Here is a 15,616-nt window from a genome sequence, read left to right on the forward strand (position 1 = left end):
ACATGTTACGTACTAATGTATTATAATGCGAAACATAACTTACATTTTCTTTCCGACTAATAAGCCGACCAGAGTTGGCAATCTGTGGTAGAGATTTTTGTGAGTGTTAAATCATTTTTCTTTCTTAATATTTCCCAGTTCTTATAATTTAGATATACTCTTACATTTACTTTTTACGCTTGATAACACTTCCGAGTTCTTCCTGACTATTATGGCGCGAATTGGAACGTACGTTGGCTTTACGTAATTTATTTTTAGAATTTCGGTTAGGAAATCACATTGAAAGGCTTCGAATTGCCACCTTTTCTCTCGACGATGCGATTGAATGAGCATTAACGATGAACGGAAACTGCCGAAATCGTTTGGTCGATCGTTCGGTGTAAGAACGAAGTCAAACACAAGCGTGATCTGTCTGTGGCAGATAATTGCCTCCATCGGGTTGCAATTGATCAATAAAGAACGGCTAATACACCGAATGCAAATATGGCAACATGATCTCGAGACCGAAATTACGATTATCGTTATTTCTAAATTGGCACCAAATTTATGGATATAGTAATTTCGTGGCACTCTTTACCAATGCTCTTTACCGTGTTAAATAAAGAGAAGGACTCGGTTCCACTGTCTTACAACATTCAAGATGGCGGAGGAAAGGGGTAAATGTGCGTTCAGTTGTGATCAGTATGATCTCGACACCAAGATAACGATTATCGTTATTTCTAAATTGGCCCTGAAATAACGAATATCATAATTTCAGTGCATGTCTGAGACCTTCGGGCTCGAAGCTTGGGAACTAGTATTCAGGGAAAGATAAAATGGCGGCTTACGGCGGCGAAGGAAATCTCAGTAGTTTAATATTTTAGCGTGAAAAGGCTTGGGTGTTGTGATCTGGTTCTCAAGTAAAAAAAAATCACGGTCTGCAATGGCCCTACCACCTTTTGAACAACAAGAAAACATTGAAACGGTGGTAAAAAGCAGCAAGTTTCGAAGTCTAAACGAAAGATGGGTAAGCTGAGTTTCAGTCAAATATCATGACATTTGGGATGTAATTTCGATACCGAATAAATAGTTCTACATGGTTATACACGCATAGGATTCTGTTGTGTTCACGTGAAGGCCATTTCAGCCATTCCTGCCACTTGTAAGTGGTAGGAAATAAAAGATATGTATAGTTGTTTCGTATTGAAGCCCTGTGAAATCACAAATTTGATTTATTTCTTCTTTGTTTTAAGTGGTCATTATCCATTACTTTTGGAAGTCGATGCTGATGAGAAAGAAAAAATGTTTATGATTATTTCTTCTCTCGAACATTTTACTATTTAGGTACCAAATAATCTTGATACTGAAGATCATTGCATCCATTATGAAAAAATTACCCTTGATTGCTTTGTCAACTGGAATGTATAATGTAATATACCTTGTGATTTGTGGGATTTTCACAAGTAAACTAGAAATACTTGAAGAAGTTAATGATGTACTTAATGCAGAGCATTTGGTACAAAGTCTGCTTTGCTGTAATCTACCTGAAGGTGCTTTTTATATGCTAGTAAGACTTGCACAGCCCAGTCAAAATGTTTTTGAGTAGTAGAAAAGCTGGCCAAACCTCTTCCTGAAAAGCAGTCTGAAAAATGTGAAGTTAGCGGAAGGTACTTCATTGTAGGCGGCCAAATTGTAAGCTGCCAGCCCATTTTGAGTGAGCAGTAAAACTCAAGATTGGCTATTTTAGCTAATTTTATTGAGAACCAAATTCCCAGCAACAGGCACAATTTTACTGGGCTATTTGTTATTTAACTACTTAGTAATATTCTTATTAAAATTTACTGCATTCCTTTCTAATAATTTGTTGCTGATTGTATGCTGTATATAGCTTATGATTTGTGTGATTTTCACAAGTAAATTAGAAATACCTGAAGATGGTAATGATGTACTAGATAATGTACTTGATGCAAAGCTATTTTGGTGCAAAGTGTGTGCCTTGTCCGTAGGTGATTTTGCATGCTAATAAGACTTGTAATTCAAATAATACACATCAGCTGGAGTGGGAATATTAAAAGAAAAATAATAATATTTAGCTATACCAAGTTCTGGTTTTATGTCCAAATTAAGCACTTAGTTGAAGATCACTGCACTGCTCAGGTCCAGAAGGCTGAAAGAGTACTGTCTGCTGTTAGTTTGATTTTTGTCATTTCTATTGATTTATTTTATTTATCAATGTTTCTTTGAATTGTAATTCATTGATCTCTTTCAATAGTGCAGGTTCGCTCATGTAACCTAATCTCCCACTTATGTATGTATGTATGGATGAGCTCAGTCAAAATGTTTTTGAGTGGAAGGCAAGCTGGTGATAGTAATAGGCAGCAGAGGCTGAACCTTGTCTTGAATGGAAGTGTGAAAAGTGTGAAGTTAGCGGCAGCTATATTGTGGCAGGCAGCCAAATTGTCAGCTGTGGCACATTTTGACTGGGCTGATTGTGTGTAGTATATATGTGCACTTCTTTTAGGGTGTTAAACAGGTTAAAGTACCAAGAAATCCTCTGTGATAACTTGATAATTCAAGATGTAAAAATTTTAAATAATAAGGTAAAGCTTGATCATTCTTAAGAGTTTCCATTTGTTCTGGAAATTTGGGGGAGGGTCAGGGGAGCATTATTTATACATAAATAATGTACATAAAAAGTAAAAAAAAAGGACCAAGGTAAAATCCCAATTTGTTTTAAGAGTTAATTTTATCAAGAGAAAACCCTGGATATAGCTTGGGATTTGTGTGATTTTCAAAAATTGTTAGGAACCTTGTTAATTTTCAGCTTCAAGAACACAAGTACATAATCTTTAGTGCAGCCCTCTTTTCTCCCCGCCATTATTCTAATTTTTTTTATCAAGTTTCCTTTTTCTTGTGTTCAATTAATTTATTGTCTTTACAGGTGAAATTTTAATATCTGCTAGCACAATTATCTCTGCTAAGAGTGTCTACCATCACTCTTGCCGGTCTCATGCCCAAAACGCTGCAAACTAGCTGAAACTACGTGTATTTCGTAAAATTGCAATGAAATCTATCTAAAAACACCAAAATCCGGCAGAACGCACGAGTTTTTGCCAAATTTTACGCAAAAGTTGACAAAAGCGCTCAATTCGACCTGAAAAACACTTTTTTTTTTTTTTTTGCAAAAATCAGCCTATTTTACATTCAAAAGCACGATGTCTTTAACAAAATAGGGATACAATCCATGTGAAAACACTTATTCCAGCTAAAACGCAGTCTTCTCAGTAAAATTTGGGCTGATTTTACCCACTTTTTGTGTAAATAGCTGCCAAAACCCTCTAAACTAGCTGGAACTACATGTTTTTCACAAGATCGCCATAAAATCTTGAAACGTTGCTTTAGGGACCTTTATGCCTCCAAAACGAGTTTTTACTTTAAAAAAAATGGAATTAGCAAAGATGTTAAAGGGGAAAAAGCTGTGAGAAAGGAGAAGTTTAGTGTTGCTGTGTGATATGCCGCCCAGATATATCAATTTATTAATTTAACGCCTTTAGCCGTGGGCAGAAGTTTTTCTCTAGACTAAGAGGACCCTCCCTATGTTGACGAACCTCAATAACTCGTTGATTTTACTGTTTTTACACAGATTTGATTTTAACCATATTCGCCAAAATAACTGCCAAAACACGGCAAACCAGTATCTCGGCCAAGAGCGATATTGGCCATTTCACACATCCTTATTAGATATGAATTTTATTAAAGATTGTCATTCTAGCATATGTTGGCTAGTTACCACAGGTTTCTTGATTTTCATGGGAAAGTGGCATTGGTTGGTACCATGACCAATCTCCTCGACTTTCCCATGATTTTCATAGGATGTTAGCGACCCATACTTCGAACCTCAGTTGTTTTTTTTTTTTTTTTTTACATTGGCGCGAGTTTCACAACTTTCTTCTGGTTTGGCATTGACTCAGAGTTGGGCTTATTTTTATGGCTAATCCATCGGCGACTTTCTCATGATTTTCTTGGGTTCTCAACAGTGACACGCACTTTGGAACCATAATTTTATAAATATGTCAACACTGGCAAATACTGCTAAAATCTACACTCTACTAAACTCCATGTACCACAATATCCACACAACTGCGTGTGCCTACTTGAAAATCCTAACCCTAACCCTATCCAGTTAGCCTAGTATTGTATTGCTGGTTTGAGTGACTAAACTGGCTCAAATGATCCAGCTGCCTAAAAATCTAAGCACAGAGTAAGTTTAAAAGATTCAATTTTGTAAGGTTTCGAAACAGTTCCAAAATTAACATGCACATAGCTCAGTGTAAAACATCGAAGCTTCTAGGACTTCTTATGATTCCTACGAACGTACACACCTAATGCACGTCAATTTGCCTTTGTTGTCCTCGAACGATCACGTCTTCATGGTAACGTGGTGTAAGAACTGTACAGCACTTTATAAATATATGTTTTACTTGACGGTAAAAGTTTGAATCCGTACAAGGAAACGTAACGGAAACAGGCGATGATAATATTCCGTTGACAGAAATGCAACGGAAACGTGTCGTCATATTTCCGTTCAGGAATCATAACGGAAACATAACAGGTCCAAGGAAGAAGTGAATGATGTGGAAACATAGAGTTTCATTTTTCCGAATTACGGAATCATGCTACTTCGTTCTGTGCTCACTCTAACTCTGTGCTATCCTAAACCTAACCCAAACCCCAAACCAATCCTAAGCTATGGTAAAGGGTTTAAGTCAGGGTTGAGGATAGGGTTAGGGCAGGAGCCCATTACCTGGTTAGGGTTAGAGTTTGGGTTGCTTCGGGTCAGAGGGGTTTAGTGTTACAATCAGGGTTAGGGCTAGGGTAAAATTATGCCTAGAGTTAGCGGGGTTTAGTGTTAGAATTAGGGTTAAGGCTAGGATGAGGCTATGCTTAGGGTTGGCGTTAATATTTTTCTACAAGCATTCAATTGCAGGGTTTTTGGTATTGTGTTTGTAAATTTCAGTAACTGCTTGAAAGTTTACTGAAAAACAAACGATAGGCCGACTGGTACACTTACAGGATAGATAGAGAAGGTTGGGGTTAGGGTTAGGGTTAGAGGGTCTGCGGTTGAGGTTAGGGCTAGGGTGAATGTTTGGGGTTAGGGTTTGGGGTAGGGTTAGTGTTTAGGGTAAGGGTGTAAGCCTCTTCAAAAATATTTTTAAGAAGATTTTGTCACCTTTTTCACTTAAATAACCACCTGAAGAATTTTGACCAGTTAGATTATTTGAAGCGGTTGGATTAATTTTGATTGGGGTTTAATAACTTTTAGTAGTTGGATGATTATTTTTACCAGTTGAACCACTGTAATATGCTGGATCTTTTTAACTAATGTTACCATCCTTACCTGAATTATTTGAACCAATTTCACTGGTTACACATGCATTATCCAGTTAGACCATTTCAACTGGTTGGATTATTTAAACCAGTTTGTCCATTTTAGATATTGGCATCATTTTATCAAGTTGGATCATGTTAACCAGTCGCACCATTTTACTAAGTGAGATCGTTTCTTCCGATTGGACCATGTCACGTAATTAAAATCTTTTCACCGTTTAAACCATTTTATCTTGTTTTGGCTGGTTGGACCATGTTAACCAGTTGCATCATTTTGACTGGAGTGAAAAGTTCCGTTCTTAACCCGAGCCCTAACCCTAACCCGGGGTTAGGGTTAGGGTTAGGATAGCTCGCAGCTAGAGTTAGGGCTTGGGTAGGGTGGGATTATGATTAGGCTGAGGGTCACAATTTTTTCTGAAAACATCCAATTTTTTTTTGGTATTGTGTTTGGCTCTAAACTTTAACAAATACTTGAAAGTTTGCTTGAAATCAAAATATACCATTTTTTGCAAAAATAACTGCCAAAATGCGCAATTCGGGCCTTTTTATCAATTTACACTTGGTTTAAGCTTGGTTTTTGTGTTTTCCCACAGACTCTTAAACTATTTTGCTGAGAACATTTTTTGCAGCGTTTTTAAAACTGAAATAAGCTTATTTTTGCAAAAAAAACGTGTTTTTCAGTCGAATTTAGTGTTTTTGTCAACTTTAGCGAAAAATTTTGCAAAAATCGTACATTTCTGCCGTATTTTAGAGTTTTTAGACAGATTTCGTCGCGATCTTGTGAAAAACATGTAGTTTCAAGCTAGTTTTCAGTGTTTTGGCAGTTATCTTGTCAAAAAATGGGTAAGTCAGCGCAATTGTTTTTTTTTTGGTTTTTAAGGTTTTGTTTGCCCAAATTTTACTGAGAACACTGTGTGTTAGCTTGTCTCCATTGTTTTTTCGCAGATTCTATCGCTGTTTTGCTGAAAACATAACGTTTCAGCTTGTTTGCATCGTTTTTGGTCGTGAAATAAGCTAATTTTTGCAAAAGGAAAAAAACCTGTTTTTCAGCCCAAATTGACATAAAGGATACAGAAGAACATTTGCTTATTGCCTTTTTTTTTTGTCCTTACTCATGAAGTTGATTTTGGCATTTCAAACAAAAACTCTGCTAGAGCATTAATTGAATGACATATCATGCACTTACTTTGAAGCAAGAACACTTTTTTTTTAATTCAGAAAAATACCTTTTTATTTTTTTTTAAGGACTGCTGGATATAACCTGTACAACCAAGATGAATTTACATTCATTATTTGTCATAACTTACACTAAATTAGAAATTCAAGTATGAAATGAGGGTACTAGCCCTTTAATAGTGTTCAAAATTTCCATATGCAGGGGTACTTGTGGCTACTGGAGAAGAATCAGTCTTTAACCCTTCACCCCCCCCAAGGGAGATAATAAGTACAGATATCCTCTTCCCTAGGGGCAACTAGCTCAAAAGTGAGTGATCTCAAGGGCCCTCCAAAAACGTTTTCTACAGCAATAACTAAGCTCTACAGAAGCACACTATGCAGACAAAAGGTGTAAGAGAATCAATGAATTCTTTAATTCTTGGTCCCTCCCAGGCCAACCTATTGTACAAATCTCATGACATCTGTTCCAGTTTCATCAGTCAATTTTTCAAGCTTCAAGCTTTTCCTGCAATTATGTAATTGTTCTTGAAGCTGAAAACTAACAAGGTTCCTGTAAATTAAGTTTACATAACAACCTAACAATTTGTGAAAATCACACAAATCCCAAGCTATATCCAGAATTATGCTCTTAATAAAATAAACTTTTAAAGCAAATTGGGATTTTGCCCTAGTTCTTTTTATTTTTTTGTTACTTTTTAAATACATTTGTATAAATAATGCTCCCCTAACTCTCCCCAAAACTTTTAGAACAGATGCAAACTCTTAAGAATGATCAAGCTTTACCTTATTATTAAAAATTTTTTACATCTTAGACTACCAAGTTATCACAGAGGTTTTTTTTCGGTACTTTGACCTGTTTAACACCTAAAAAGAAGAACACATACATAACACACACACAATCAGCCAGGTCAAAATGTGCTGCAGCCAACAATTTGACCACCTACAATGAAATAGCTGCCAATTTCACACATGTCAGACTTCTATTCAGGACAAGATTTGGCCTCTGCTGCCTATTACTATTGCCAGCTTGCCTGCCACTCAAAATTTCAACTGAGATTGTACATACATACATGTGGGATTAGGTTACACGAGCGAACCTGCACTATTGAAAGAGGTCAATGAATTATAACTCAAAGAAACATTGATAAATAAAATAAATCAATAGAAATGACAAAAATTAAACTAACAGCAGACAGCACTTTTTTGGCCTTCGGGGCCTGATCAGTGCAGTGATCTTCAACTAAGTGCTTAATTTGGACATAAAACCAAAACTTGTTATGGTTAAATATTATTATTTTTCTTTCAATATTCCCATTCCAGCTGATGTATATTATTTGAATAACAAATCTTATTAGCATGTTAAAATCACCTAAGGACAAGGCATACACTTTGTGCCAAAATTGCTTTGCATCAAGTACGTTATCTAGTACATCATTACCATCTTCAGGTATTTCTAATTTACTCTTGAAAATCACACAAATCATAAGCTATATACAGCATACAATTGGCAGCAAATTATTAAAAAGGAATGCAGTAATCTTTAATAATAAGAGTAGCTAAATAACAAATAGCCTAGTCAAAATGTGCCGTTAACCAGGGATTTGGCTTTCCACACAGAACATTTGTTAGGCGTCTAGTCTGGACAAGGTTTGGTCTCTACCTTCTGTTACTATAGCCAGCTTGCCTACTTCTAAAAAACGTTTTGACTAAGCTGAAAAAAATGTTTGAGAGAAAAATGGCCACAACAAGCCCACTTACTGCAAAATAAGAAACATAAAAGTAACACTTCAAATTAATACAGAATATAAGCCTTGCAGGATTTGGCTCTCAATAAAATTAGTTAAAATAGCCGATCTAGAGTTTAACTACTCACTCAAAATGGGCTAACAGCCTGCAATTTGGCCACCTACAATGAAGTATCTTCCACTGACTTCACACCTTTCAGACTGCTTTTCAGGATGAGGTTTGGCCTCTGCTGCCTATAATTACAACAGCCAGCTTGACTACTACTAAAGAACATTTTGACTGGGCTGTGCAAGTGTTACTAGCATATAAAAAGCACCTTCAGGTAGATTACAGCAAAGCAGACTTTGTACCAAAACACTTTGCATTAAGTACATCATTACCCTCTACATGTATTTCTAGTTTACATGTGAAAATCCCACAAATCACAAGGTATATTACATCATACATGTTGACAAAGCAATCAGGGGTACATTTTTCATAATAGGATGCAATGGTCTTCAGTATCAAGATTATTTGGTACCTAAATAGTAAAATGTTCGAGAGAAGAAATAATCATAAACATTTTTTCTTTCTCATCAGTATCGACTTCCAAAAGTAATGGATAATGACCACCTAAAACTGTCGGAAACAGAATAATGGCATGGATGTCGGATAGCGATTGTGAAATGTTTGTCCGGAAATTTTATTATTCTTATGTCTGGAAGATTCGTATCTAGCCAATCAGCGTTCTTTTTAACTAAGGTGTCCCGCAAAGATAAGGAACAATTGTCTGTGATTTATTTAGCTTTCAGTCGAAGTAATCTTTTATATCAGTCGAGTCGAGGAGTTGTGACAGTTGTGAAACCTAGCGAGAATAGAAGAGGAGAAGAATAAAAATCTAGCGAAGACGAGACAGTGTGGGCTATCCTTACTAATTCCCCACAAAACAAAGAAGAAATAAATCAAATTTGTGATTTCACAGGGCTTCAATACGAAACAACTATACATATCTTTTATTTCTTACCACTTACAAGTGGCAGGAATGGCTGAAATGGCCTTCACGTGAACACAACAGAATCCTATGCGTGTATAACCATGTAGAACTATTTATTCGGTATCGAAATTACATCCCAAATGTCATGATATTTGACTGAAACTCAGCTTACCCATCTTTCGTTTAGACTTCGAAACTTGCTGCTTTTTACCACCGTTTCAATGTTTTCTTGTTGTTCAAAAGGTGGTAGGGCCATTGCAGACCGTGATTTTTTTTTACTTGAGAACCAGATCACAACACCCAAGCCTTTTCACGCTAAAATATTAAACTACTGAGATTTCCTTCGCCGCCGTAAGCCGCCATTTTATCTTTCCCTGAATACTAGTTCCCAAGCTTCGAGCCCGAAGGTCTCAGACATGCACTGAAATTATGATATTCGTTATTTCAGGGCCAATTTAGAAATAACGATAATCGTTATCTTGGTGTCGAGATCATACTGATCACAACTGAACGCACATTTACCCCTTTCCTCCGCCATCTTGAATGTTGTAAGACAGTGGAACCGAGTCCTTCTCTTTATTTAACACGGTAAAGAGCATTGGTAAAGAGTGCCACGAAATTACTATATCCATAAATTTGGTGCCAATTTAGAAATAACGATAATCGTAATTTCGGTCTCGAGATCATGTTGCACTGGCTGGCCTCACTAGCCTCGCTTCCACGCAACTAGCCCCGGGCCGCCCGAGAGGTCCGCCATATTTGCATTCGGTGTATACAATTTTGAATGCCTCGTGATTGTATCTCGTGATTGTTTCTATGCTAAGTGTGTAGAGCCTTAGAGAGTAGGATTTTGCTATTGTTGTCTTGTCTATGGTGAAAATGAAAGCCTTCTACCGAGCTCATACAACACTGTGTAGAGATCTGAAAATGTTTGTATGATCATTTTTAACTCGTGAATTGCGCGCATGCGCAAGAGCGAGTTATAGATACGATGTGGGGAATAGCATTCGCTCGCTCGCTCGATTGGTCGATTCCTGTAAACTTTTTTTAGATTTTAGGCTTTTGAGTGCATTTTATAGTTTTTGGCGAGCAATAAACAGACGAAATGGCGACCTTTGTTGCTAAGAATAGTGGTGGGGTGAAAAAGAAGCCAATGATAATCTTAAAAGAGTTTTTTTTTTCGTTTTAGTTTCAACAAGCGGCGCCAGCGACTGGCAGGCATGCAAGGATTCACACTGAAATAACAGAACAACCTTCGTTTTTCATAAAATTGTAATTTACAGTCCTTGAACTTGAAAAAAATCCGAAGATTCATTGAAAATATCACTTACTGCGAAGCGCTCGGAGTTTACAGATGTTCAAAAGCTTTTTCTGTTATAGCGTGAGATTGAGGACAAAATTGATCATTACGTTTCGTCGCGTGTGTTTTTCCTGTGAGAAGCAACAAAAGATACCGGCGACTGACGAAATAACAAGTTAACACGAAAATCAGATAACACCTAAACAAACAATTTTAGCTACCGATTTTCAGTGAATTTTTAAAGAACAATTTTCTTTTAAATTTCAAGACAATTTGAAGATTCAACATACACACAACGTACTAAAATGCGAAAGTTACACACCACAAAATTGATAAATAGGCCTGAAATGAAATTCTATCTTGTTATTGATCATACGTTGCCTAGCACGTGACCTAAATCCACCCAGGCGGAGATCCAAAATGACGGTGGCAGGCTTGGCTTAGTTATATCACTCAAAACTCGTTCCCGTTTGTCTCATTTGATAAAGAGGGAATCGTTAATGTTTTCGTTAAGACAGTATTGCCTTGATTTTCTAATATTTACAACGAAAGACAGTAAATTTCACTTTTCACCCACATTTACTTCCAACCTTTTCTTTTGAACCAGAAACAAAAATGATAGACGTTTAAAACACATGACATCATCCACCTTGTCAAATGTAATAGCATGATCATTTCAATTGTAATGCCTTCTTATCCCAACGTTACTTTGTTTCTCTGCTACATTAGCGAACACTGAACTACTGCTCGTACTCTAGATATGACAATCAACCACAAAATTCCCTAAACCAGATAACATTAAACATAATCTAAAAAATCATATCATGTGTCAATTCACGAGTTTGCTCACAGAGCACTTTGATATGCATTCAAAGGGAACAGAAGAAATGACTCTGTGGTACTCTAAGCTAATGAAATCTAACAGTTATCCAATTATTTGTTATGAAATCGTCCTCTAATTCCTAATTTCTTCTTTTTTTCAAGGAAGCGTGAATGATCAGTCCATAATGGATGAAGATGATATGGGAAGAAGGTACCAACAGTGCAGTAGCATTTCACACTCAGTTTGTGGTTTGTCTCATTGCTTTTAGGAAAGTGTGCAGTCAACTCTCACATTTCATTTTGTCATGTCTATCATTTAACTCTTTCACTCCCAAGATCTCATTTGTAATTCTCTTCACTGTCTGCCATACAATTCTCATGATAATAGTTGGGAGAATTTGGTATGGGATCAGCCAACTATCCTCTTAATAATTATTTTCTTTATTCTCAATACTTTCTACTTGATGTTGATCATGTGTGGAGGAGTACAGTCGTGTCTTAGTCACTCTTTGGAGTCAACTCTTTCACTCCTTTGAGTGACCAAGAAGTACCAAATTTTCCTAACTAAATTCGTTAGAATTTTAGGGTAGATAGTAAGGAGAATTACCAATGAGGTCCTGGGAATGAATGAATTAAAGGATTTTTAGCACAATGATTTATTATTTTATGATTTAAATAAACTATGATTAATTTATTATGGTATGATGGAGACACTTAAATCTCATGTTAAGTTTCACATATTTAATGAATATTGTAGAATGATTTAGCTGTTTTGACTGTTTCACTCTTTTTGTTTCTGATTATATGTATACATAGCTGGAGTGGAGGTTCATCCTCTTCTGAAGTGTTATTACAAAGGCAGTTGTCTGATAGAAACATGGACCCCATAGTTAAAAATGTAATTCCTGGTGAGTGCTATATCCCTAAGTCTTTTTGAAAAAGATGGAGTTGGATTGTCACAATTGTAAATAATACAAAACCAAATTGAATCTGCCATGGTTAGTAATCAGAAATCTGCCTAATAGAACCTTTTCATGCCTGAGGTTCACTTTATGTTTGCTCTAATGAGGTACAAAGGAGTATTTCATAGTCCTGGCCCATACATGTGAAAAGACAAAAAAAAACCATCTTTCTTTATTTCATTACCAAGCTTGAAAATTCACCATCTTTTTTATTCTATCTATACACAGAACACTTTTGGCAATGCTGATCTTTACTGTATGCAGAATGTCTGTTATACAGAATATATGAACCTAGTAATGACTTAGCTCACTGTAGAGTCTCTGTGGCTCAGTGGTTGTGTATCTGAGCAAAGCATTCCTAAGGGATGAGGCACTTAGAAATCTTTCATTCTCCCACTCTCATAGCAAAACCAAAAAGAAACTTTTTCTACTTCAATATTAGGGGAAAAACACATCAACTTTTGTATTCCATCTGATTTACTGGTAGATATACTTTCAAGAGAAATACATTAAATAGAATGAGAAAAAAATATTCACTCTTTGATTTCAAATTTAAGATTGTCCTGGTAATACCATGCATCTCTCTTTTGGATGGTACTGAGAATATGGGAGGGATATGCAGTATTGTAGAGTTGAGAAATGGAGGGGGGGGGGGTTAAGTTATAATTTCTGTGCAATGCAACTCAAGAAGTGGGGAGAAACACTTGACTAAGTCTTGAGTTTCCCCTACACTTCTTTCATGCTCTAGCTGCTTCCTGCATGCTTTACAACAAAACAGAGCACAGTCAAGGCTTCTCTATTTGTTTAGTAGACAACCAATGGATTAAATGGGATATGTTAACCTGTAGTTTGAGCAATGCGCTGAACTTCCAGTTTTTGGTAAAAATGAAAAAATTGCTAAAAGAAATTACTGATTGTTCTCCACTGTAACTGACAGGAAGCAGAGCATGTGGTGCTAAAAGCCAACATTCACATGTTGTTTTGGGTCACAAACTTTTATGTTTGACGTGAGGAAAATAAAGTAATTCAATATGCAGACAATGTCTGCCGTGATTGTTTCCTGTGACTTTTAATATATAGTTTCCAGGCTTAGTCTCTTGACTAAATCATAATCTGTTGATTTTACTGTACCTGTCAAGAACAAGAAGCAAGCTATAATACTAGCTATCTCTCATGTGGCTTACAAGCATGAAATTTGGCACACAATTTGCTTATACCCTGCCAAATGATATAAGAAGGGGTGCCCATGTCAATCTCCTCACGCTTCCGTTTTAAAGAGATCTTTAGTATGCGGAATTTCAAACCGACTACAAGACTGGTGCCCATGCTTCGCTCGACCATCCCAAGATGGCGGCGCCTTTGCCGATCATTTCATCAAAGAAAATTTCTTAAGAAAATTATCTTTAGAACATAAAATAAATATATTTTTATCTATTAGAATGGTTTTAAGCCTGGTTTGAGTGGAAGTTATCCTACTTAAAATGCTTCTGTTTGAGTTCGACTAGTTCATCGTGAAAGCAAAATATCTGTGAGTACCTTACGCTAGAAATCTTTTAATTTGTATTTCATGCCGTTGGACAGGTTGTTTTAATCCTTTTCATTGTTTTAAAGCGTTGACTGGTTGTTTTAATTTAGACAGTTGGCCATTTTGGTGCTTTGTTCTTTTATCTCTGTAGATATAACAAATAGTTAATTGTTAGAATTATATGGAGAAAAACGGTAATTTTGATTAAAGTAATAAGAACTGTGTTACCTTGTAGAAATTTTGAAATAGCATTTGTCCTCTAGGAGCTTTAACTGTAATGTCACTTGATTGGAAAAAGTGCATCATTTGTCAGGAGTCCACGAGAGAAGCATTAAAGTGTCCCCTAAACAGCAATGGATCACCTGAAGATAACCGGCAAACGTGTTTGACTTTCTTTCAAAATGTGAACAGCATTCGGGAAGCAAATGCTTTACCCACGGAGTTTAAATTTGGCGACGATGTTGATGTAGACTGCCTTTGTCAAAGTTCTTGGCACAAGTCCTGTTACCTCAAGTTTAGCCTTTCAAAGCTTAAGAAAGCTCAAGAGCGTGCAGGCCGAAAACGAGGCGAAGACAGCAGAGCAGACGAGGAGGGAAGACCCGCATCGAAACGCAGGAAACGCCAGTCTAACTCTGAAGAGCTGTCACAATGTTTATTATGTTCAGGTGGAGGCGACAGCGATAAGCTTCAATGTCTCTCGATGCTTGAAACTGATAAGAGCGTCCGTCAAATAACCCTTGATCTGGAGGATTTTGAATTGTTACAATATACAGGTCGTATATCAGAGGAAGAATTAATTGCTATTGAAGCAAAATACCATCTGAAATGCCCAATCTCTTTGAAAAATCGGTACAGATCACTCTGTACGCAGAAAGTGCAATGTTCAAGTGATAGAGTGGACGATGAAAAAATGGACAAGTCAATCGCATTTGTCGAGCTGGTTGAGTACATTGAAGGATGTGTAGAAAACGGAACTCATCTGTTTAAACTTTCTGAGCTGTTGTCGTTGTACATCCAGAGGCTTAAAGATCTTGGAATTAAAAAGACCACAAATAAAACCAGGTTAAAGGATTCTTTGTTGGAACATTACAATGAGAGAACAAACTGATGGAAGAAACACCGTTTTAGTTTTTAGTGAGGCAATAAGTACTTTTCAGAAGACGCTGAAATTCTAGCGAGGGCTGCAACGGTTGTAAGGAAAGACATTTTTGCTCACAAAGGATTTTATTTTTCTGGATTTTTTTCCAATGGACTGCCAATCGTAATATTTACCATCTAGCTTGAGGTCTCTGATTTCTATCATTCTAAATGAACTTAACATTAGGGATCTAGTGCAGTCAGAAAACCAAGCATGTCTAACAGTCTGCGAAACGATTATCTTCAACACTTAGAAGAGGTCCTACAAGACCAAAACTGGTCAAACTCGCCACTCGGCATCTCGTGAGCCACCTCTATCTCTTGGCCTAAGCATAGCATAGCTCGACCAGAAGTAAAACACTCATGGAAGAGATGTATCAAATGGGGATTTCTGTTTCCTACAATCGCATCATGGAAATAGAAAACTGGCTAATGTCGTCTCTTTGCGAGTGCTACAAGGAAGATGGATGTGTATTGCCTGCTTGTTTAAGAAAAGGAATATTTTCTGTGGGTGTGCTTGATAACCTTGATCATAATCCCAGCTCTACGACATCAGTCCTGTATTTGGGCGATTTCAAAATGGATGTAATAAAGTGGTAATTGAACCT

The 15,616-nt window shown here is 36.7% G+C and overlaps 1 protein-coding gene and 1 long non-coding RNA gene across 3 annotated transcripts; both read left to right on the top strand.

The window, feature by feature from the left end:
• Window positions 1-31: 31 nt before the first annotated feature.
• Window positions 32-12,876, top strand: LOC113671082 (uncharacterized). Of its 2 annotated transcripts, XR_016183128.1 has the most exons (4): window positions 106-228; window positions 11,547-11,595; window positions 12,201-12,292; window positions 12,575-12,876. It is a non-coding gene; the product is annotated as an uncharacterized LOC113671082 (long non-coding RNA). The 2 variants fall into 2 exon arrangements; XR_016183127.1 differs by lacking the exons at window positions 106-228; window positions 12,575-12,876 and adding an exon at window positions 32-99 and having other exon boundaries at window positions 12,201-12,325.
• Window positions 12,877-13,943: 1,067 nt separating this feature from the next.
• On the top strand, window positions 13,944-15,477 carry LOC149034222 (uncharacterized). The gene has a single exon (XM_089194504.1). The coding sequence runs from the start codon at window positions 14,149-14,151 to the stop codon at window positions 14,977-14,979; it is 831 nt and encodes a 276-aa protein (XP_089050630.1). The 5' UTR covers window positions 13,944-14,148; the 3' UTR covers window positions 14,980-15,477.
• The last annotated feature ends 139 nt before the right edge of the window (window positions 15,478-15,616 follow it).

The sequence above is a fragment of the Pocillopora damicornis genome, chromosome 14 (assembly GCF_964200805.1).
Source record: "Pocillopora damicornis chromosome 14, jaPocDami1.2, whole genome shotgun sequence".
In the NCBI taxonomy this organism is placed as follows: domain Eukaryota; kingdom Metazoa; phylum Cnidaria; class Anthozoa; order Scleractinia; family Pocilloporidae; genus Pocillopora; species Pocillopora damicornis.

What these genes read in the sequence shown, in the direction of transcription:
- LOC149034222 (XM_089194504.1), top strand. Translation starts at nt 14,149, where the DNA reads ATGTCACTTGATTGGAAAAAGTGCATCATTTGTCAGGAGTCCACGAGA.